Below are 22,543 nucleotides of genomic sequence, written 5' to 3'. Positions count from 1 at the left end.
GTTTTCTTTGTATAAAACACTGCATTCCAATGAATTTCAAGGTCATTTTTTTATTATCATCTTTCATATTAGCACTATTATAATCATGATTTTACAATTTATGACATTTTAATGTTTCAAACTTCATATTTAAAGGTACTCTATACGGGATTTATCCGCCTAAATAAATATTCCTTGGGGGGGGGGGGGGGGGGGGGGGGTCCTGCTTGTGAAGGATTGCTAGACCCACCCCTGCACTTGCATTACATGTTTTATTCCATTTTTTAAAATCTTATTATTTAGTCCTAAACGACTGGCTAGACATTTTGTAACGCCAGGTCTTCGTGTTCAGAAACTATAGAAGTCGGGTATTTTCATTTGAGGGTGTTTATGATTTTAAAATATGTATTGGAAAATATTAGTATTTTTTCAGAATATGAAGACAGAAAATATCACTAAGTGAACTTTTCAAACGAGCTGTACAGGTATAGTGTATGGATGTACCTAGGTATAGTGTACCTTTGATTAATACAATTTTAAATAAGCACAAGGATTGCTCTGTTTTGGCACAAAACATTCGTCCTCTGCATATAACATTACAAATCCCAAAATCAACGTGAGAAATTCTTTTTGTAAGCATCTCAGACTGTCACACTTGTTGTCACATTCAACGAAAAAAGATATGCCTGTCCCTGCAAAATCGCTAAATGAAGGCGAGACCCGCAGTTGCTAATATTTTGAACTTCGGACAATGGTTCAACGCTTGCACACCATGTTGTGATGGTTCATTTTTTAATGGCAAGAGAGTCAGGTGGTGTGTTATGTTGCATTTCTTCTTCAGTGCTGAAAAAGAAATGTTGGCATTGAAGAATTTCATAAGTATAATTTTTACATTAAAAAAAGAAATGTTACTCCCGAACATACAAGGCACATGACAGAGTAAGAAGTGTAGACAAAGCATGGGCAAAGCAAGCATCTGCATTTTCTTAGATATGAAACGATTCAATTTGTTTAAGATATGGTCTAAAAAAGGTTCACGTACCATACAATAACATCATACAAGCCATCGTAGCCAAAACGACATTCAGTTGTATTCCCATTGGACCAACGCACCTTGAATATTATAAAAGAACCGCTTAGTATTGTGTCCTCTAAAATGAATTAACTTTTTCATACATAATATAGGTCAAGACATAATATACCACGAAAATATCGAATGAGCACCAAAGCTGAGATAATTTGAACTGTTTGAACATCAGAACTGTGATAATTTTGTAATAACTGAAATAATTTTGTAATAACTATTCTTACCTTAATTTTTCCATTTTCGCATACTTTGTAAACGATGCCATGACCACCGGGCCCACCGTCGCTGTTGTCATTTTCAGGCCAGTCTAGACCTTGAAGAAAAGCAATAGTATTTTGTTTAATTTAAAGTGCACACCACGTGTTGGTCTGAAGTAAAAAAAAACGAAAAACAAAGGCGGTAAACTCAACTCTTCAGTTTCTTGCTGTAGATAAGGATACAGCCAGACTACACCATAGTTCCACTTTAAATGAGTTCTTAGTGTTGTTTATCATACATGTATAATGTGAAATATGACTTTTTATTTTTCTTCATATAGATGCTTAAGTGTCGATTCTGTGCATGAAAAATTAACATCCTCTCTGCATTCCTCTTACGCGACGTTAAAATTATACTCATTAGATATGTGTAACCTGTATCATATTTTCAATAAAAAGGGAACTCGTCATAATACCTCTCATAACGTGAACACCGACTGCTATCATTTCATCAGGGGATAATACTCGGGGTTGCTCCGTGACCATGACGTCATACATACCCGTAGACCCACCGAAACGATACCGAGCTTTGGTATTGTTTTTGTCCCACTGCACAATTACCGTGTCTGAATATGAAAACCGAGCATTTACCACTGTTTATTACTAAAACTATTTGTGAAGAAAACGGTATATTACACATGCAGATGCTTTGAAGGAAGTGTGCTGAGTATAGTGAATGAATAAAAATGAGTAGAACAAATAAATACATTAAAATTTGGATTTATCATAAATGCACACAGACGTTGCATCTTTGTTTGCTTATTTGTCCAGTTGCTGTCGGCAGTGTTGCTATCGTTGTCGTTATATCATTACCAAAATGTTCACTTACGGTGCCTGCCATATCCTACGATTGTGCCAGGACCGTTATCGTCTTGGTCGTTCCACATCCAATCTGGTCCTCGCTGTACTCGCGTGCCAAGTGGGAGTTGCCTACGAACCTCTGGATCCCCTTGTGCATCAATATCTGGTTCTCTTTCTGATTGTGCCTGCTGTTCTTGTAGACCAATGAAGATCTCGTACATCTCGTCCTTAAATATCATGAATGTAGAGCAATGTAACGAACGGGCATAAGTTGCAGTCTACAATCTTTTGCCTTGGGCTTTAAAGCAGAAAATGATAGTTCAATAAGCTTAGTTGTTGACATATGTGGAAATAATTAACCTGTCTTTGCTTACCAATTCAAAATCTGTCATGTCCTCTTCTGAAAGCTCGTTGCCTTTAGTGGCTTTAAACCAATTCTTGAATTGTTCTTTTTCGGCAATCATACTGTACATAGCACCCTTATCTGAAACATCCAATTGCATCTTAAGAAAAATAACGCGCATTTTGCCTTAAGAAATTTTAAATGAAACTGAAGAAAAGAAAAAAGTTTCAAAGCTGTATTTTGCACTGTCATTGCCTCTACAAATACGATTAAAACTTGCGTTACTTACCTGAAAACGGGGCAGCGAACCTGCACACCTGAACCTGTGGAGAGAATGAGGGAAATTACATATACAACTAGAAAAGCACTCCGAGAGCGCAGACCTTCGCCAAGGCAGCAATTTTTGATTATTATTGATTATTGATTGATTTTTGATCCGGATCACCACCAAAAACTAATCATCTGTTCCTTGGCCCACTTCTGACAGTTCCTGAAAATTTCCATCATTTTTGAGTTATGTTGATGACAGACAGACAGAAAGACAGACAGACAGACAAACAAACAAACAGGGGTGAAAACATAACCTCCTTGGCGGAGGTAAAAATTCATTTTATAGTGGCTTTAATAAAAACAAGACATGCCGACCTCTTTAAAAAATAAAGATTGTAGGGCATGTTCCCAGCTGGTACATGTATTTATCAACTATTAGAAGCTTACCAGTCGCCTGTAGTAACCTACTATCTTCTTCATAGCCAAGTTGTCTTCAATGTCGTAATATTTCCCGTTACATGTTTTTGTCACTGGATCTAGGACGCTCTGAAATTATATAGTGAGCTATATTATCATGCTAACCTCAGGGGTTAAACACGTAAATTTTGTACACACACACACACACACACACACACACACACACACACACACACACGTGCGCACGAACACACGCATTTACACACAACGTGCAAGCACATGTAAGAGATACTTTCGTCATTATCCTTTGAACACCTGGTTTGCTAAATACAAGGACGGTTTGGCTCCCACACTCTTTTTCTAGAAAAAATGGTCAGTCGGCTACACTTTTCTCCCAAAAGTGGAATAGCACACACAAATGCCCACGAATGCATGTTTTATCTAACAGTAAAACGTCAAACATTAAAAATTTTTCTTGAAAGCCTGAATACATTTAATATATCTCAAAAATCACTTGCTCCTATTAAAACTAGGTCATTCTTTGCATCTGTGCCGGGAACTTTTTTTTACCCTTTCTCTATCTCCACAACCGATGAATGTAATTTTTGCTCTGTTTCGTGAATAGTCGGCGTCAGTGGAGTACAACTGAATGGTTTCCATCAGTTTATAAATGGCCTGCAACACAAAAGTTCATAAATGACATTTGATTTTTTTTTCTTTTTTTTTTTGTAAATGGTCTCGATTAAAGCCCGTTTTAAGAGTACCACTTCTTTTTTACATGTCATCACAACAAATCAGCACTTTTACTGAACATGTAGTCACTATTACTTCCCCCACTTTGAATGACACAATATAACAGGTATAAAAGTGAATACCCTAGGTTTAGCGTGGCGGACATCTTCTGTGCCAAAATCCCTGTCGTCACTGAGTAGACCATCAGTGAACATAATAATGCGTGGGGCAACTTTGAACCCAGACACCACCAGCTGACCGGCTGCAAACCGCAAACAGATATGCATATTACTTGCTAATTACTATGGTGTTGGCAATCTTTTTATAATACTTTTGGTCAATATATTTGTTAAAGCTAACCATGTGACAGTTATCTAATCAGCCCATAAATATAACAGTTCCCGAGATTTCTATTTAATTATGATTCGCTTAAAGTTTGTTTTTACTCGGAATACAAAGATCTTTAGATATCCCCATGTGACACTGCAATATTTGGCCTTCTGAAGCAGCGAATGAGTGCAACATGATTCTACTGTGAGAGGTTTTCTAAAAGATATGACGAAAAGTCAAAATTACAAGGAAGAGGAAAGTTTTAAAAAATGCCGACTGACAGTGTTTTTGGAGTTCTCTTCGGCATTCCCTAAAGCCTTGCACCAGCGGCGACATTCCTCCAGTAGTGATGAATTCTGAAAAAGAATAATGCATTGCGTCAAATTATACAACGGTGTTACACATTGTATTATCTAACGGGTCATAATATTCTATATGTCGTGTATGTTTCAACATGTTTGTATAGTTTTTAAAATTACTATGAAGTGGGGCACGTTGCCAGATGGCATAAATGGCAGCGTCCAGACTGGGATGTCACACAATGCATTTGAAAGGGTCACTTACTTATACTGGTAATTGTTTAAGTATAGCCTCAGTAGATACTGTAAAACTTGAACAATCATTTTGAAAATCTGTCGTACCAAATCCCCTCCGCGCCATGTCGTAATCGCAAGTCAGCGGTACCACCACACCGGTGCCGTCTCCTCCACACTGAACAATGGACACGTTTTCCTCAAACCCATAATATGTGGCATCGTGCTCCATGCCTAGTAAATACTAGTAATTACTGATATACCAAATATGTTACTAAGATTTAACGAAGTTATATTAATTAACCGAAAAGGTTTACTTTCTTTTTCAAATGAAGTAACAAGATTTTAGAAATTGTATGTTGTTGCTAGAAGCAGTTGCAGCTCCACCTACATGTACGTTAAATATGTTTATTCAAATACTTCAAGATGGTTTATTAACAAGTGTAACGTTGCTGAACTTTCACTGACAAATACGTACGAGCTAATATCTGCAACACCGTGTCCTTAACTTTGGGAAAGGCTGTCTTCATCGATCCAGATGTGTCAATACATATTACCGTGTCCAAGCCTTTGCTACGTCTTATCTTCTTTTCACCTTCAGAAGAACCAAGACAATTTGTTAATACAAATACAGTTCATATAAAAAATACCTTATTTATTTATTTGCAAACTCCTACTTACCTCTGTAAAAATCGTTAAAGGGATAATAACTCTTCGTTCTGGCCAAAAAAATGAATTTTTCTGGAGTAAACAACAATTTTCCCCTACTTACCAATGGTAAATGAATCCATTTCTACATTCAAAGTTAGTCCCTGTTTTTTTTTTTTTCTAAAAAGTTTGGTTTTTGTTAAAATCTCTTAAGAGATTATAACAGAGTATAGCCATCAATGGAGGTCACGTGATCTAAAGACAAGCGCAGATATCAGAATAATAGCTATAACTGCTGTTTTTTGTCGTAAAACAGAATATATTATATTTCTGTGAGTTATTCACAATGTGTTTATTGTGAAATATAGATCTCATACGAAGTGTTATTATCCCTTTAATTGTACAAAAAGACGAAATTTTAATATATTAGGGGAGACCGGGGCTAGTTGGACCCCGGGGTAAGATGGCCCCCCGTTAATTTATGAAAAAGTAACTACGAGGTAAAAAAATTGGTCACATACTCTTGGAAAGTGACCGTAGCCTACAATACTAAGGAAGTGTCTTTGCACCTAAAAGTAATTTTGTTTAAGAGATTTAAAAATCTATTTTCATAGGCTTTTGATCGAATATAATATATGTATAGGGCATCAAACTGAAGCTCATTGTTTCAAATTTCACACAGATGAACCATCGTTGCTCACTCTAGCACCACAAATGGCTGCCATCCCTTAAAATAAAAAATGTGCACCCGGGGCTAGTTGCCCCCCTTGACTCGGGGCAAGTTGGACCCTCATATTACCCAAAACCCTTGTGCTAGAGACCATTGTTGAAACAAACTCAATGGTTAAAACCTGAATTTGTTATTTTTTTAAAAAACGAAAATTTATTATTAGTTTTCATTCATTAAAAACCTGCTTTATACCATTTTAATTTATTCTTAATTAAAACAAAACAAATTTTATTGATAGATATTTTGGTTCTTGCAACACACAGCCCCCCCCCCCCCCTCTACAACGTGACGTACTCAATAAATCTGCCTCATTTGAACTATTTTCTCATCAGAGACTCTCAAAAATCAATTTAATAAATCTAAAATTTATAAAAATGTATTTCAAGGCGTTTACATGGGATACTTACTTCATTTTCGTATAGGGGGCCAACTTGCCCCGACCCAGAGGCCAACTTGCCCCGTGGCGGGGCAAGTTGGCCCCCCTGACGTCAACTGCGTTTTTTGTCAAATTGTGAGCCATCTGGCATTATATTTGAAAAATAATGACGTTGCATACGTAGCTTTGTTCATGGGGCTTATTTACATTGGGCTTACTACCCACCTGGCACACTGCCCTCCGTATTAGTCTCGGTACTCTCCCCACCTACTGCAGCTTGGTCCTTTTCTGATTCAGCTGTCACGACGTTAAGGGTGGTATCAGTGGCGCCTTCCTGTTCAGGCACTGGTGCCTGTGGCGAGTTCTGATTTCCTCGTTCAATGTCTATATCTTTATTGCCTTCTTTATACGTGTCCTCAAATTCAGCCTCTTTCCTTTGGCCTTGTGAAAAATTCTGTTCATTAAACATTGCACTAACAATGTTTGGGATTCTTCGTTCTCTGTTTTGGGGACCATGCATATATCCTTTTAAAAGATCCACATCCTTTTGATGGGTAACATTCTGTGACGCGGGGTCTTCAAGTTCAAACACCCTGTTGCCTTGATTTGAATATACGAAACCTTCTCCCGGTATACGTCTTATCCCGTCAAGGAGCCCTTTTAACTGACTTAATTGTTCGTCTTTTTCTTTTATAACTGCTAGAAGCTCCTGCTCTCGATTGCGCTGTCTCTGCATCTCTTGTAGCGGCGACTCTTCTTCGTCAGTAGGATTTTGTGTCCGATCAACCCGTGTGCTTCTCGTTTGTTGTTCTTGGACTTTGATTTGCATCTGCGTATCTTTCAGGCGACTTTCCAACTGGCTAATAACGTCATTTTTGACAGTAACTTCTGCAGATGCTTCCTCTAATTGCTGTTTTAATGTTTCACAGTTTTTTTCAGAATTTGCAAGTTGCTGTCGGTGATATTCAATTTCACTCAGATTCCCTGCATTGGCCAACTGCTTTTCTCGGAGCTCTTGTAGTTCAAGGTCTTTCTCGACACGATCAGCAGTTAAGTTCTCCCAATCCCGTTTCATATTGGTGTAGGAAACAAGCAAATTTGATGAAAGGCCTCGCAGTCGAAGCACCTTCTGCCGAGCCCTAACACTATCGCTTAAGCGGTTCAGAAACATGGTGAAAGTTGGAACTGTGTCTTCCCCATACGCTTGCTTATGTAATTTATACAAAATAACAGAAAGACGCTCTTCCGTTTCATTTTCAAAGACAGAGCGTCCAACATACGGATGCAGGCAATCATCTGCCGACCTGACTGGAAGGCATTGGCCATCTGAAAAATAAGATTATGAAAAATACAGACAATGAACAAAGGGCGGCAAGAAACCTTCGTTATTGGATGACTTTTTCAAATAGAGAATGAGTGGCAGTTTTCAAGGAAAATGATTCTGACCTCATTTTCAATTCTCATCTACTAATGCAAAAATGGTCAGCAAAGACCACTTTCACCTTTTTCATTCAAAACAAAACTAAAAAAAAACATTTAAATTGGGTTCTCAACAAATGAGATTCATCACCACCTCTCGCCATGTTTCGATTTTGTTTTCACAATTATTGAGGTTTTTCAAACTGTGTTTTTTGTATCCTCAACAGGAATGTGAGACCGCCTACATGCAGTCTGAATTGGGAGCAAAAAAATGCTACATGTAGGTACCCTCTACCAGGACGACTGATAGATTTTTACATATATTCACAGATATGTCTCTAGCTAGATAGATGGTCATTTTGGGCTGTAAAAATTTATCAGTCGCCCTGGTAGAGGGTAACATGTAGGTTTATTGTCAGCCATTATAAACCAGCCGGGACGCATGGAGTGCGGTATATAAGAACACTTTACTTTAAGTCATATAATGGCAATTAATCACAAAACATGCGTATAGTATTACAAAAATCGCCTTCTTGGCTTTTTCTTTAAGATACACAATCCTTCGAAATAGTTACCTTCACCGGCTATCGATACTAAGAAATAATCAACTTGCAGCTTCAGTTCCTACCTTGCAACAGCTGTGCTCTTTTCTCAAAATACTGTTCGGCACTCATTTCTCCCTTGAGCAAGAATTCAAAACCATTCTGTTCCATTATTCTATCCAGTTCCCTAGTCCGCAACGCATTTCTTACTACCTTCAAAAGTGGCGAAGGCTCTTTGGATTTTGAATTCGTCCAACCCCAGAAATTATCAAGAACATTTATGGCGTCGAATCGCAGCGTACATAAGAGGCAGCCGGACTTGATGCTTTCCATCGTGAGGTGTATCAAACTTAGGGCCTCTTGAAGCATCGGTGCCTGTTCCTCTATTATCTGATGTGCTCGCTGCAGACGCTCTCTGTTGACATTATGCCCAGTAATTGACACTATATCCACTTTTAGTTCTGCGGTCACGTAATCTGAAGATGATAAAGTCAAAATTAAAATTCTTATATAAGCGATTAAGTATAAGCCCGCATCTTAGGATCGAATCTACAGTTATAACGTCACTACTTACAGAGCCACCACAATTTAGGGCAACATAGTCCAATGAATCCAATAGACGCGTCACTATAAACAGCGAATTCCATGCATGAAAAATTAAGTATGATCGCTTGATACATATATTACTTACTCGTTTTCTCTTCTAACAGATTGTCAAGCCACGGTTTCGTATCTTTCAGCGCCTTTCGAAAGCTCCAAAACGCAGCATCTCCTCTCTTGGGCAGTATGTTCACGAGTAACGTTCTGTTTCTAATTGATGAGACAGCTATGTTACTTAACTGTTCAATATCATCTTCTTTCAAAATTCCATCTTCAAACAAATGTGGACAAATCAGATTAAATTCCAGATCATCCTCTAGTGCTTTGTGGTTCTTTTGTAGGATTCTTTTATGTTTTTCGGTCATTGCAATTGGTCCTACACAAAAATTAAACCACTGATTTAACTTTTATGCATTGTATGTGTAAGGAAGTAAGAATGAAGAAAAGAAAGAAAATGCCCACTTTAAATTCCTGATCTTAAATAGAAAATTTATTTAATTGCTTTGATACGTTCTAGATGCAAATACATATCATCATCGTATATATATACAAACGCTCTTATGCAACATTTATGAACAAAAATGCATAGCTTCAAACTGAGGTGCTCCCGTAAGGTCTAACTTCTGAGCTTTTGTCATACGCCACTTTCCATCTTTGTTTCCAAGATACTTTTAAGAATTAAAATGTCATTTCCATACCTCGCTGGCAAGTTCTGAACAAGTCCATTCTGAAAAATATTTGTATTTTACTTAACGACTAGCAGCTAAAAAAATCTACCGGGCAACAACATATAAAATGTGCTAGGAAATAAACATTCTTGTTGGGACCTGGCACACTAACAGACACCTCATGCACATTGTCAAAAAAAAAAAACTTTCTTAAAAGACTTTTCATTTTTAAGTCAACTAAAGTTGTCCCGTCGTCAGCTTGCTGGAGCCAAGTGAAACTATTCATTTACTCATGTATTTTACACATTATCATACAAAAAATAAGCTTTTTTTGTTTGACTAACTTGGGCTCTGGATGGCCTCCTCTCTCAATATCTGCACTCAGTCGTTGAGGAACCATTCCGAGTCTTTCCTGGTTATCCACTAGAACGGTGTTAGATCTCTCATCAACAGTTGAATGTATGCCCATGGTTTGGTGGTTCTGGAGGCGTAAGTTCTTTAAATTGAAAATGCATGTTTCCTTTGCATTTATTTGATTCCAAATACATGGGTGTCCACCTTTAACAAACTGATGTTAACACATTAAATCATTATGAGAAATAAAAATTGGCCAACTGATTAGTGAATAATATAATGAACTCGCTCAAAATTGGTATTTTAATATGACATTAAAGGAATGTTTTAATCGATAAATCTTGGAATGATTTTGTCAATATGTTATAAAATTGTTGTAATAATATTTCAGGAAAAAAACGAAACCTACGAAAAAATCCTGTGGATGAACATCCGACATTCTTTCATTCAATTCGATTCCTTGGGCTAGCATCGATGGCATTTCCGTGATGGCTTCACTATGCCCACTTACTGCCTGGTCAATGCGAGCAAGCATCTTCTCCATGTGATTTAACCTCAAGCCATCTTGTTTTTGTAAAAAGGCGTATTCCTGCAGCCGTTTATCAATGACTGTGATTTTCCCTTGCAAATCGTCAAACCTGACGTTCATTTTAGGTTCAATGGAAGTTACGGCCTGTAGGGTATTTATCTACAACAAGCAGGAAAATAGCACATTAGCCTTGATAACATACATTCTTAAATAAAACGGGAAGGCAAAAAAAAGTATGCTGTCAAACTCTTATCGACTTGTTCTCTTCTACTGAACTATGCAGTTTTTGCCTTCTGTGAATGTGATCAAAACATCGTCTCTCCCCCTCTCTCTCTCACACTCTCGTTCCTCTCTCTCTCTCTCTCTCTCTCTCTTTGCGAGACTGTGTATGTATGCGTATGTGTAGTAATAAACCTGTTGCTGCATCAGTGGAACCGGTCGAGGGTACATCTGCGGCACTGGGCCATACCCGTGCCTACCGCTGACACCGTATACCGAAGGGGGTGGTCCATGTTGTCCTGGCCATTGCTGTTCAATATAGATACGATTCTGCGTTGTAGGCTGTCCAGTATGCTGCAAAATGACAAATTGTCCTTGTTACATAACAAAATAAAATGTTTTAAACTGACCATAATTTACCTACATGTAGCAACTGGGATATTTTGATATGAAACGTCAGAGCACAAATTTCTGCAGCATTTCTATATAATAATAATAATATAGGGAGGAGTCGGTCTTTGGTGTATTAGGTAAGAAAGACGTTAGAATACGATAGCAACTCCAATTACCTGAACTGCAAAATAAATAAAAATCAATATTATTGTAAAAATACGCAGCAGGACACATGGGGTAAAATGAACAGTTGAATGCCCGTAGTCAGAGTTGAAAAGATATAAGGCAAATAATCTCCTGCTATGGCCACCAATAGGTCTACCAAGCTTATAGATGATATGCAAGGGAGAAAATTAATACTAAAATAAAATAAATTAGATACGAGAAGTGCAACTGCAGCCTCGGCTTCTCAATGCGTGCCCTGTAAGACTGTACAAACACGATGTTTAAAAATTTATTATTCAGATAAAAATGCACCATGTTGAAACTTACCCCAATATCATAAAAACCTTGGTATCTTTGTTGTGGATCTTGTGTTCTGTTTGCATCGTAATTCAATGATATGTTGGGGTTGGAATTTCCCTCGGTTGGTAACTAGCACATAACAGACATGAAGTTTAGAATGTTATGTAATGAAAAATTATACCACTGTTCAAGGAGTGATAGATAAATAGCCGTGCCATGGTATGTATTATAAGATCTAAATTAAACAAAAGACGAAATTATAGTAAGCCCTTACGAGAGAGAGAGAGAGAGACAGAGAGAGAGAGAGATCTTGAATAATGTTCTCCACCTAAACAATATCTGGCAGTACGGTATGCTATATTTAAAATGTAAACTGTGGATACCAGAAATATGGAGTAGCCTACACTTAAGCCAATTAATAATGGCCAAAAGTACATGTACATCCAGTTCAATTCACTTGAATCAGCATTGTGTGTGTTTGTATCAAAAGTGAAACTAGGGGTAACTCTCTGGATGAAATCTATAGCTACCCTAAAGGCTATTCAAGTGAATTTCAAGTTTTATGGCTGCTGTCATGCATCAGACAGCACATCATCTCAGTTAAGATCTGAAATACACATCGATTCCTGCCTGAGAAAATGAAAAACCTTTACCTCGTCATTTGTGCGAGTCCCCATCCTTGTTTTTCTGGTAGAATTGTGGGAAATTCCCCGCTTCTAAAAATAATTAAGTGGACTGCTGTAGCAATCCTCTTCGCTCGCACATAACACAATGTTACTTTTCGTAGCTATCATTACAATCATATTATTAAGAAACTGATGTGGGTGAATTTTTTTTTTTTTTTTTTTATTGAGGGATGGTGGGGGGAGTTAAACTGAGAATAGTTGAGCTGCATTCAATTACCACACCTAAGCTTACGTTCGTATTTTTATAAGTACTATCCTTACGCCCAATTGAAATGTTTTCTCTAGTCCACATTACCGGTATTTTATTTCAGATTCAAAGGGTACAAACTATAAGCCCATATATTAATTCAAATTTAAAAAAGGAACAACCATTTCTGAACCCTTCTTATTCAGAGGGCATTGTGCTTTATTTATTATGAATAAAACGTGATCACAATTCAAACCCAAGCATATGGACCGAAATGCAAAATATAATGTACTCTTGTTAAAACAGTATACAATTACAGTATACAGCATGAGGAGAACACTGAATATGACTATGACTAGGCACAGTGTTGCATGATGTGCAAATGATCAAGATGAGATCATGAGAATGGTTCCGCTTCGGGCACATATGTGACACCCTCCTACAGGTACTGTACTACACTGTACCGGTAGTACAAGAAGCCAGAAACTACTGCCTCTTCCCCCAATCAAACACTTGTTACAATTATTTGTCGTGTCAATTAAAAATTATGACACTTACACTGAATTGATATATTCTAAAAAGCAATAATTAAAACAATGTTTGTATTAGCGTTTTTATGCAGTTCCTGAGAACAAGACGTTTTTTATCACAAAATACATTAAATCACTTTCTAAAAATGTCCACATGGAGTTGGCAAAATATTTCCTAAAATGTTCCTCACTAGTTTGAATACAATTCTAGTTTTTGCATGCCAAATATTTAACAAATAAGCACAAGAGTGCATTCCACATCATGTTTATGTTTATGATTAAATTTCAACTTATACTTGGTATACAAGTAAAACAACATGCCAGTAGTACAGTAAATAGTTTTAAATTTTGCAGTGGCAGAGTGGCATTTGACACAATCAGCACCCGCCAATTAGAGTAATTCAAATGTTAACAGTCTTTACATAAGATGTCCATTTCTCTCACAGTACTCAGATGTTTTAGGGTCATACTGGTACTAGTACTGTATAGGGGTTCAATGCCTTAAACTGACCCATTTTCCTGACCTGGTCCCCTGTCCCTTTTATTTTAACAAGTGTGAAAAACAAATTTAACTCCACTACTAGTGATAATATGGCGGGCAGTGATAAGATTTTAACAGGAAAAATAAACCCAGAATATATGAGACTGAAATAAACATTGAACTTTCTTGCCAAACACAACAAACATGGCTTAACAGAAACAGGTCACAGTATTTTAAACTAAAACAATTGAAATACTAAATGCAAAAATAAGTGACAGTGGGAAAACCACAGCAATTACTTGACACAAAACTGATGAATGAATACCATTTAATGGCTAAATACCATATGGTTTCTCAACAATTTAAAACCATACACTAGCTATTGGCTATGAATAAATTTCATGTATGGGTTTTTTTGTGGCAATCAAAGTACATATAAGACTTAAATACAGTAAAAGTAAACTTGATTCAAAGTCTATTGCACTTTTTCATGTTAATGTAACTTACAAAGTACATATCTGAGATCAAATCTTTCAAGGGACAAATTCTTATAAGGTGCATTCCAATTTACTCCAAAGTGTTGTGCGTCCAATCTCTCTCATTACCTACAGTATGAATGCGAGTTTTGCCAAAAGGGAAGCATACTCACAAATTCCATTGGTCCCATAACAATTAGTTATAACTAAATGATTTTAAAAGTCCTCTTTTCCTCTGTGGTCAAGTCTGAAAATTAGGGTGGCTTAATGCCAGTGCTACAATAATAAATCACACTTAACTTTCTCTTATACATACATATCATTTTGGTCTCTAAGATATCGCATTTTATACAATGTGCCTGTACTTGTGCAAACTATGTGACATGGATTCAAATAACATATGGCTTAAATCATGCCATAGCAAATCATAATTTAATACTACATCACATAAATTATAAAAGATAAGTAAAATACAGGTTCCTTTTGAAAATGATGAAATGTCTGGAACAAAGACTAATGATTCAAGGCAGTGACTTAACAGAATCTACACAGTACAATTCTTTTTTCCAGGACCAAAATGGCGTGTGTCACACTTCAGCTCACTAAGGTCACCTATGATGCTCTCAAATGCTTCATGCATCACGGACAGTTCACTTGCTGAGATCATACCACTGCTGTACTGGATCATCTCATTAAGTCTTTTGACATCTCTCCTGTAATCACTGGCAACTTCCAGGGTCTTCATTTCTATACTCCTTTTAAGTTGCTAAGTACAGTACAAACTAATCATTCCTCAGCATCCTAGATGTTGACATCATCTGGAAAGCTCACTGATCAATTCATTGAAGTCCGTTACAAACCACTTGGCCTCCAGCTGGACTTTTTGTCTGATCTGATTGCCACCAAATCCAATAAATGCATCCTGGAAAAAAAACGTTAACTCATGTATTCATACAATTTTTTTTTTTCAGATTTAATTTTCAACATTTGGTAAACCTGTAATATGAAAATTATCACTAAAAACTTATGCATATTCCATTATGAAGGCAGCTTATTCATAGCCCATTGCATTCAAAAAATTCAAGCACAAGCTCCGAAATTTTCATGAGTGGCGCATGCCGTTTTTCCATATAATGCACATATTATTGTAACATTTTTGCATCCCTGATATGCCATTTTTAATCAAAAATAAGAAAGAAAAATATCTTACCCCTGGTGGACAGGCTTCCATATCAGTGGCCCCATCTCCTATCATCACAAGTTTCTGATAACCATACTTCTTCTTCAAGATACTGATGACACGCCCTTTGCCTCCGGATTCTGATGTTGGCTGTTCCTTGTCAAAACCTGCATACTTCCCTGCAGATTGAACATAGGGTAAATGTTTAGGAACTGACTGACATCAAAAATAAAAGTCAATTCACAATTAAAATTTGACGTCTGATTTAATACCATCTCACAAAGCTTCACTTAATTATGTAGTTCATTTTCAATTGTGTAACATGTATTCATCAGCTTAAATTTTTTAAAATACTTAATTCTATGGACAGTCCCTCTATTATTAAAGGGATAATAACTCTTCATATGAGTTCCATATTTTGCAATAAAAACATTGTGAACAACTTATAGAAATATCATATATTCTGTTTTACCACAAAAACGGCAGTTATAGCTATTATTCTGATAACTGAGCTTGTCTTTAGACCACGTGACCTCTATTGATGGCAATACTCTGTTATAATCTCTTAAGAAATTATAACAAAAAAACAAACTTTTTAGAAAAAAACAAGGACTAACTTTGATTGTAAACATGGATTCACTAACCATTGGTAAGTATTGGAAAATTATTGTTTACTCCAGGAAAATTATTTTTTTGGCCAGAATGAAGAGTCATTATCCCTTAAACATGTTATATTTCATTTTGTTTGACAGAATCTTTTGGCAATTTTCAGTCAATAATTCCAATAACAGTTTAAATAAAATGTACAGAATGGTAAATTTTATACAATGGAACACATTTTTGTTGGAAATTTTAAACCAATATATTGAAAGGGAGCCCAGTTTTGTCACACACACACACACACACACACACACACACACACACACACATTTTGAATGCTGGTATCCTTACCATCTTCAAATAATAAAACGTTCGCAAAGACCCTATCAGCTGGTATCTTTAATAGTCTTGCAGCGGGCAGGATCACCTGTTTAAAGCCACCAGACACTAAGTATACAGGGACCCCTCGTCTTTGGAGAAGCTTAATGAGAGTTCTACAAAACAAAGAGTATTCATTTAGAACAAAATTAGATTAAGTATTCATTTAATACATTAAAAATTCAATCAGCAAATAAAAAACAAAAGCATGTGGTCTTAATAAATAAATAAAGAAGACCCATCTTGTTTCTTGTTTTTTTCTTCTTTCTAATTTGTGCAACTATCCTCCGCTGCACACAGAAACCTGTAAAACCTACAGTGTACTGTGCCTTCTAGATACCTATCTGTACTGATGATGCTATTTTTCACATGATATGGACAGAGTTTTTAGTACTGAAATATCTCTTTTCAAAAGTTTGTGCATTCAAAGCCATGGTACAAATTACATTTTCTTTTAATCCAGCTCTTTTTTTATTTTAATTATTATTTTAAGTACCATTAAATTTTCTTTTAAAAGATAACAGTCATAAGTATACAAAGAGATGTTACATATTTTAGAACAAATACAAAATAATAACATACTCTATTCCTTTGGTAAACTTTGGTGGGTTATTCTCCACAAAATCTTGTACTTGTTTTTCCGTTGCATTTATAATCTTTAGTCTTTCTTGAAGAGCCTCACGGAATGATACTGAACCTCCCATAGCTTTCTTAGTCCTGAAATACATGCAAAGAAAAATAATAGATTTAATTTGATTAGTTTATAACAACTAGGGACTTCTTGGGGCTTTCCTGCATGCACAAATTATACAACTGATGGTGGGTGTTCTTTTATTTATTAAGGAAAAAAATCTCCAAGGCTAGTGCTGAAGTTCAAAACAAGTCAACTGATTGTTAAGAAGTCCAAAGTTAACAGAAGTTAAGTTTATTATAATTTTTTTTACAAAATGCGTATAAACATGTTAGCTTGTGCTTCAACATTCTCAAAATCTTATTTCTTTTTTTTTACTTTTTTCTTCTGGTGGTAGGTGGGGGTGGGGGGGCAGGAGAGAAAATCTACATAGCCAGCTTAACTAGAAAAATGCTCACATGCTGGAAAAGTTTAAGCACCTGATAAAAGGTCAATGTTCCATGCCTTTTCTTATCTTACAGTTACCCAAAATAAACTCACCACGCTGCAACTTGCTCCCCAACTCCACAAAATTCTGCCATTTCATCTATAGCTTCATCCTCTATCACTGTAGAGTCCACATCAAAGCAGACAGCGTCTGCTGACCTCCAGATTTGCTTCACAGCTTCTTTGGTCAGCATGTTGATGTGATGGTGCTCTGTAAAGTAGAATTCTCTCTTTAAAATAGTTGAATTACGGATTTTATTAGACTCTCTTGCTGAGTGACATTCTCTGACCATATCACCTCCATTAAAGTAGTATAATGTCATGCACTGGGGTGATATTTGCATGATACACTCATGAGCACACAAATGACTACTTAAAATATTCAGGAGAGAAAGAAGAACTCTAGATATGTTTTTACATTTAACTGAACAAAGAATTTACACTCAAATCCAAGTTTTTTGATGCTTAAAAAGTAAAATAAAATACTATTTATTAATAATACTGACATGCTTAAAAATTCAGACACTTAAAAATAATATTTTTGACATATATATAACTATAACCTTAAATATTTTAGTAAAAAATTAACCACTATTCTGCCCAGTTTTAAACTCAGACATATATACCCGATTTTTCTCTCCTTGGCTTCTAAAAAGAGGATGATTACATGTATTCCGTATGATCTCACTTGTGATTTATTTCAAAAGGACGCAACATGTTAGTATGATGCCAATGTGTACATGGTTCACACTTAAAAACATGACTTTAAAATCAAGTGGAACTAAGAAGACCAAAAACTTACTGTGAACATAATTCACATTTTTCACTTTAGAAATCTATTCATTTAAACAGTTTGCACTCTGGCATGCATGTACATGGTAATAGAATGCACTTACATTGAAATTTTGGCTACTATAAAATAGTCATTTCATCATCCTCATTTACATTGTCACATCCTTTACTGCTAACACTGTGACAGTCTACGACATTAACCACTGGCTCTAATGAATATGCTAATAAAAATTGGGACCGGGCTGGTAAAATTTCTGAAAAACAGTTAACTACTGGCCTGACCAGGTCAGTGGATTTTTTTCTACTGTAACATGTACTCCAATTCCTTTTATAAATGTACAGGCTAAATGTTGAGCCAGTGAATTTTGATTTCATGCACTGTATGTTTAATTCTCATTAACTTTTTTAAAAATCTTTTTCTTTTTGTTCCAATTTTCCTGAATATTTTGAGAAAAAATACAATGAAGGACTTTGAATGTTGCAATGCCTGGCATGTCAGCTGAATCATAGTTCTAAACCATGCCAAATGGCACCGTTCGCCCTCTGAAATACCATAAGTTTTCAGGGCCCTTAAGCGGACCCCCCTCCCCCCTTAAAATAATCCTGGATCCGCCCCTGGACTACACTGTATTCATTGTATGCTTTATAAATTTGCAGTCTTCATTAAGACGAAAATATCATATCATTTTTCGTCCATAACAACCAAATACACGCATGGGCAACGCGTAACCTGTCCCAGTTCTAATTCAACTTCCATATTACTAATTATGTTTAATAATTCGACTCGCAATTAAATGCCACAATTTAATAGAAAACAACTAGATCGACCAAAACTTACCGGTGACAGCGGAGGACGAGCCAAAGGAAATGGAAGCTGATGAAAACGCACGTCGCTTATATATGCCGGCGATCAGCTGTTTCTTCCATGACATATCAAATTAAATCGTTCGGCTGATGCAAGCTAAGGATCACGCTCTACTCACATGCACAGAAAACGTACCTTACTTTTTGTCAACCACAGCGTACAGCATAAATATTGGGGAAATATTAAGGCAAAAAATGCTGGTCATGGAATGTGTAGCTTGGCCTGACGCTGTTAAACAAAGGAATGGGATGGGGGGTTTTCGGTGGAATTTTCCTTCACACCTTTGTTCTGGAGGTTCTCTTGGATTTTGCCGGGTAAGTACAATACTGACACCTTGCGTCACTGAGACAAACTAATAGTATTTATTCAGGTGTGCCGCAAAGATCTTTGGGTAGATCTACATGCAGTAACCTGACACCAATAATAAGGCAACATTTAACTTGTATCGTTTTTCAGCGTTATTCTTTTGTCAGTGACATGGAAAAACGATAAAGTCCTAAACCATCCGGTTAAACTATTAGAATCTACTATAGATCTTGCGATCTTAGGATTTACATCGCACTAGGCCATATGCTTCACATTCGAAGAGAAATTAACCTGAATACCCTACACACCTATATTATATTACTGTGGCGGATTTTTTCAATTATTATTATTATTTATTATTATTTTTTTGGGGAGGGAGGGGGGGTCAGGGGGGTCCTGATTTCCCCTTCAATTTCTGGAAAAAAAAACACACACCAAAGGCTCCGTCTTCAAATTAGAATTTTTACTAGCGGAATTATAGTTCCGAACCCCACGCGAAGGGGGGGGGGGGGTCTGCTTTCCATCCACGGACCCCCCTACAAATAATCCTGGATCCGCCCCGTTATTACTGTATGTTGTTGAATAAGATACTGCTACTTAAATCTGAATAGGCCTAGCTATTAGTTCACATTGAATATACCGAAATTCATCGAAATTTTGGATTATATTTAACTAAATATTTTCATGTGGGCGTCTTTTTCTGTTTTTGAGGTGTAACAAAAACAGTTTTAGTTAAACTCTGATAAAGTTCGCTGTCACACGCTGTAAATCTAGATTATGGTCCACGTTGCGAGCTGATATTAGCAGCGATAGCACTAGATCTACGCCACGGCACAACCTGTATTGCGAACAATGGCAATGTGTTCGCGAGTGACGTTATCGTATGTCACGAACACGTTCTCTAACGTCAACGCTGCCTTGCGTTCCTGCTGCATCCGGCAGACTAACTTTGGAATCTGCAACGACAGCACGCTGATCAGCAGACTTCTTAGCCATGGCACCAAAGAGGGCTCGTTCTCGTAGTAGAAGTGCAAAATCACCTGTGCGCAGGGTAGCTGGCGGTGTTACCAAGAGAAGAACTAAGAGAGGTAATTTTTTTTTTCATTTATTGTTTAGTTTTGTTATGTGTTACATTTATTATTGGTATTGAAAAGTTACTAGAATTTCGGTAACCACTTGATAAGTAGAGCCATCTATCTGTTCTCTCTCTCTCTCTCTTTTGTGCAAAATAGTTTTAATCATTATTAGTTTTTTTAACTTTGTTAAAAAAACAAAACAAAGCATCGATTTAAAATTTAGATTTGGGTTTTTATATATTGACTGTACTTGATTTTCTTACTTCAAAAAAAAATTATTTTCTAGCCGCCAGACCAAAATCCCGAGTCAGAAAAGCAGCCAAAGCCGTGGCTAAGGTAATTTTTTTCGTTCGGTTAATATCTGTTATTTGAAAAATACCAAGAATAAGAACTTGCCTTAAACCCCCTAGCATTACTTACTTTATCATTCGCTAATTGAATTTTATGTTAACTTTCTTTTTATTTTTCAGAGGGCACGCTCTAGATCGGGTCGTCGCCGTAGCCGTTCAAAATCTGCCCGTCGCGCCCGTCGTAGTCGCTCCAAAAAGGCTGCAGCAGCTGCAGCAGCAGCAGCAGCTGAAGAAGTGGCTGCAGCAGTAGCTCCCGCTCGAAAAAGGAAAGCCCGCTCTGCATCCAAACGTAGAGGACGATCTGCTTCTAAGCGATCTCGCTCAAGAAGCAAGAAACGTGCCCGCTCCGCCAGCAGGAAGAGGCGTGGCCGTTCAGCTAGCAAGAGAAGACGTGCCCGTTCTGCAAGTAAACGTGGCCGTTCCCGCAGCGCCAGACGTTCCCGATCCCGCAAGGCCAGTAAGGCACGCTCCAAGTCCCGCAGGCGCCGCTCCCGCTCCCGTAAAGCAAGCAAGGCACGCAGGGCTCCACGCAGAGCTCGCAAAGCTCCTGCACGCAGAAGAAGAAGAAGAAGAAGAGCAAGAAAGAGCGCATGAAAGCAGATTGGACCAACTCCCAACCCTTTTACTTTTTGGACAATCAGAACATGACATTTAGGCATTTAAACTCATCATATATCTAAAGACATACACGTCTATTCAGAAATAATATTTATCAAAACATTGGCTGAGTACGATGGTTAGTGAACAAAGTTGCCCCAGGGCACGGCTTACGGAAGAAATGAATAAACATAAAAATCAAATCAATTTTTGTTGGGTTTTCATTTTTCTTTTCTGTTGTTTTCCATGCACGCGGCTGAAATTATGGTTGTGTGAAATTTCTATTAAACATTTTTTTACTAAGGATTATGGAATAGAGTCGCCAATCACAGTAATACAATGCTCAACAAATATTTGTCAAATCGAGAGATCAAAACTTTTCGTTCTTTCATTTTGCTCTTCAATTAGTGTCAGCGAAAAAAAAGCAAGTTTTGGCATGAATACCATTTTAAATAGAATGGCTTGGTATAATAATAATAATAATAATAATAATAATAATAATAATAATAATAATAATAATAATAATAATAAAGCGTGCTAAGAAAAAATATTCCATCTATGACATTTCTCTGCTTTAGATCTACATATATTTATAGTCACCTTATTTTTTTTTCTCTCAGTCAACATCATTATTGAGAACCATTTTGTTTTACTATTCTATTCGAGTATATGTCATTTTGTCACCAATGCAAGATTGTCATAATTAATTGTCTTAAATGAACAATATCTTAGGCCTTTCTTTATACTTCATTTTATGCTTCTACCGAATGTACGAATGCGTTAGTTGAGAATATGTGAATATCGTTGATGGAGACAAAATTTGCAACCTGGAGAGGGAAGCTCTTAAAAATACATTCTTATTTTGAGAGTTCACCGCCAAGACATACATGTAGATGTTTTAACAGAAAAATAACGGCTATGCCACTGTAACATTCGATTAGTATCAACGTTTGGATTATAATAATATCTAAAGCAGCATTCATTTCAATAAAGAAAAATCACCCTGTATTTCATTGACTGGGTATTTATTTTGAAAACAGACCATGACATTTTTTCTTATACGTTATTTTTACGGCAACATCAATTTCAATCAAGTGTAAGACGATAACGCAATTATTCAACTAAGAGCGTATAAAATTGCAATGTATATGTAGACCTATGACTTGATAGGCTCCATATAGTAATCTTAATTCAAGTTTGTATTTGATGGCTAGTCATCCGTAGAGAATG

The 22,543-nt window shown here is 36.7% G+C and overlaps 3 protein-coding genes across 6 annotated transcripts; 1 reads left to right on the top strand and 2 right to left on the bottom strand.

The window, feature by feature from the left end:
* Nucleotides 1–186: 186 nt before the first annotated feature.
* Nucleotides 187–12,406, bottom strand: LOC106152581 (uncharacterized). 2 transcript variants are annotated; one of them, XM_087010563.1, is made up of 22 exons: nucleotides 12,346–12,406; nucleotides 11,720–11,821; nucleotides 11,030–11,188; nucleotides 10,496–10,774; nucleotides 10,077–10,213; nucleotides 9,763–9,791; nucleotides 9,156–9,440; nucleotides 8,551–8,940; nucleotides 6,729–7,829; nucleotides 5,228–5,344; nucleotides 4,858–4,983; nucleotides 4,498–4,572; nucleotides 4,030–4,148; nucleotides 3,725–3,829; nucleotides 3,185–3,283; nucleotides 2,757–2,790; nucleotides 2,499–2,608; nucleotides 2,153–2,351; nucleotides 1,740–1,889; nucleotides 1,291–1,379; nucleotides 1,022–1,092; nucleotides 187–822 (listed from the first exon to the last, which is right to left on the bottom strand). In XM_087010563.1, exons 1-22 carry the CDS (start codon nucleotides 12,367–12,369, stop codon nucleotides 765–767), a joined length of 3,858 nt encoding a protein of 1,285 aa, XP_086866689.1. In that variant the 5' UTR covers nucleotides 12,370–12,406; the 3' UTR covers nucleotides 187–764. The 2 variants fall into 2 exon arrangements, with proteins under 2 accessions (XP_086866689.1, XP_086866696.1); XM_087010570.1 differs by lacking the exons at nucleotides 9,763–9,791; nucleotides 10,496–10,774; nucleotides 11,030–11,188; nucleotides 11,720–11,821; nucleotides 12,346–12,406.
* Nucleotides 12,407–12,749: 343 nt separating this feature from the next.
* Nucleotides 12,750–19,288, bottom strand: LOC106152633 (phosphoserine phosphatase). Of its 3 annotated transcripts, none has more exons than XM_013526296.2 (6): nucleotides 19,120–19,288; nucleotides 17,382–17,538; nucleotides 16,793–16,927; nucleotides 16,184–16,326; nucleotides 15,263–15,411; nucleotides 12,750–14,974 (listed from the first exon to the last, which is right to left on the bottom strand). In XM_013526296.2, the coding sequence occupies exons 2-6, from the start codon at nucleotides 17,519–17,521 to the stop codon at nucleotides 14,867–14,869; spliced, it is 675 nt and encodes a 224-aa protein (XP_013381750.1). In that variant the 5' UTR covers nucleotides 17,522–17,538; nucleotides 19,120–19,288; the 3' UTR covers nucleotides 12,750–14,866. The 3 variants fall into 3 exon arrangements, with proteins under 3 accessions (XP_013381750.1, XP_086866750.1, XP_086866741.1); XM_087010624.1 differs by having other exon boundaries at nucleotides 19,125–19,273; XM_087010615.1 differs by having other exon boundaries at nucleotides 18,958–19,130.
* Nucleotides 19,289–20,187: 899 nt separating this feature from the next.
* Nucleotides 20,188–21,516, top strand: LOC106182064 (uncharacterized). The gene is made up of 3 exons (XM_013566693.2): nucleotides 20,188–20,378; nucleotides 20,653–20,702; nucleotides 20,837–21,516. The coding sequence occupies exons 1-3, from the start codon at nucleotides 20,285–20,287 to the stop codon at nucleotides 21,308–21,310; spliced, it is 618 nt and encodes a 205-aa protein (XP_013422147.2). The 5' UTR covers nucleotides 20,188–20,284; the 3' UTR covers nucleotides 21,311–21,516.
* The last annotated feature ends 1,027 nt before the right edge of the window (nucleotides 21,517–22,543 follow it).

Source organism: Lingula anatina, chromosome 1, assembly GCF_051362555.1.
Source record: "Lingula anatina isolate TDL-2025a chromosome 1, LinAna3.0, whole genome shotgun sequence".
Classification (NCBI taxonomy): domain Eukaryota; kingdom Metazoa; phylum Brachiopoda; class Lingulata; order Lingulida; family Lingulidae; genus Lingula; species Lingula anatina.
Note: the sequence above shows the minus strand (reverse complement) of the source record. Positions and strands in the feature narration are given on the sequence as shown.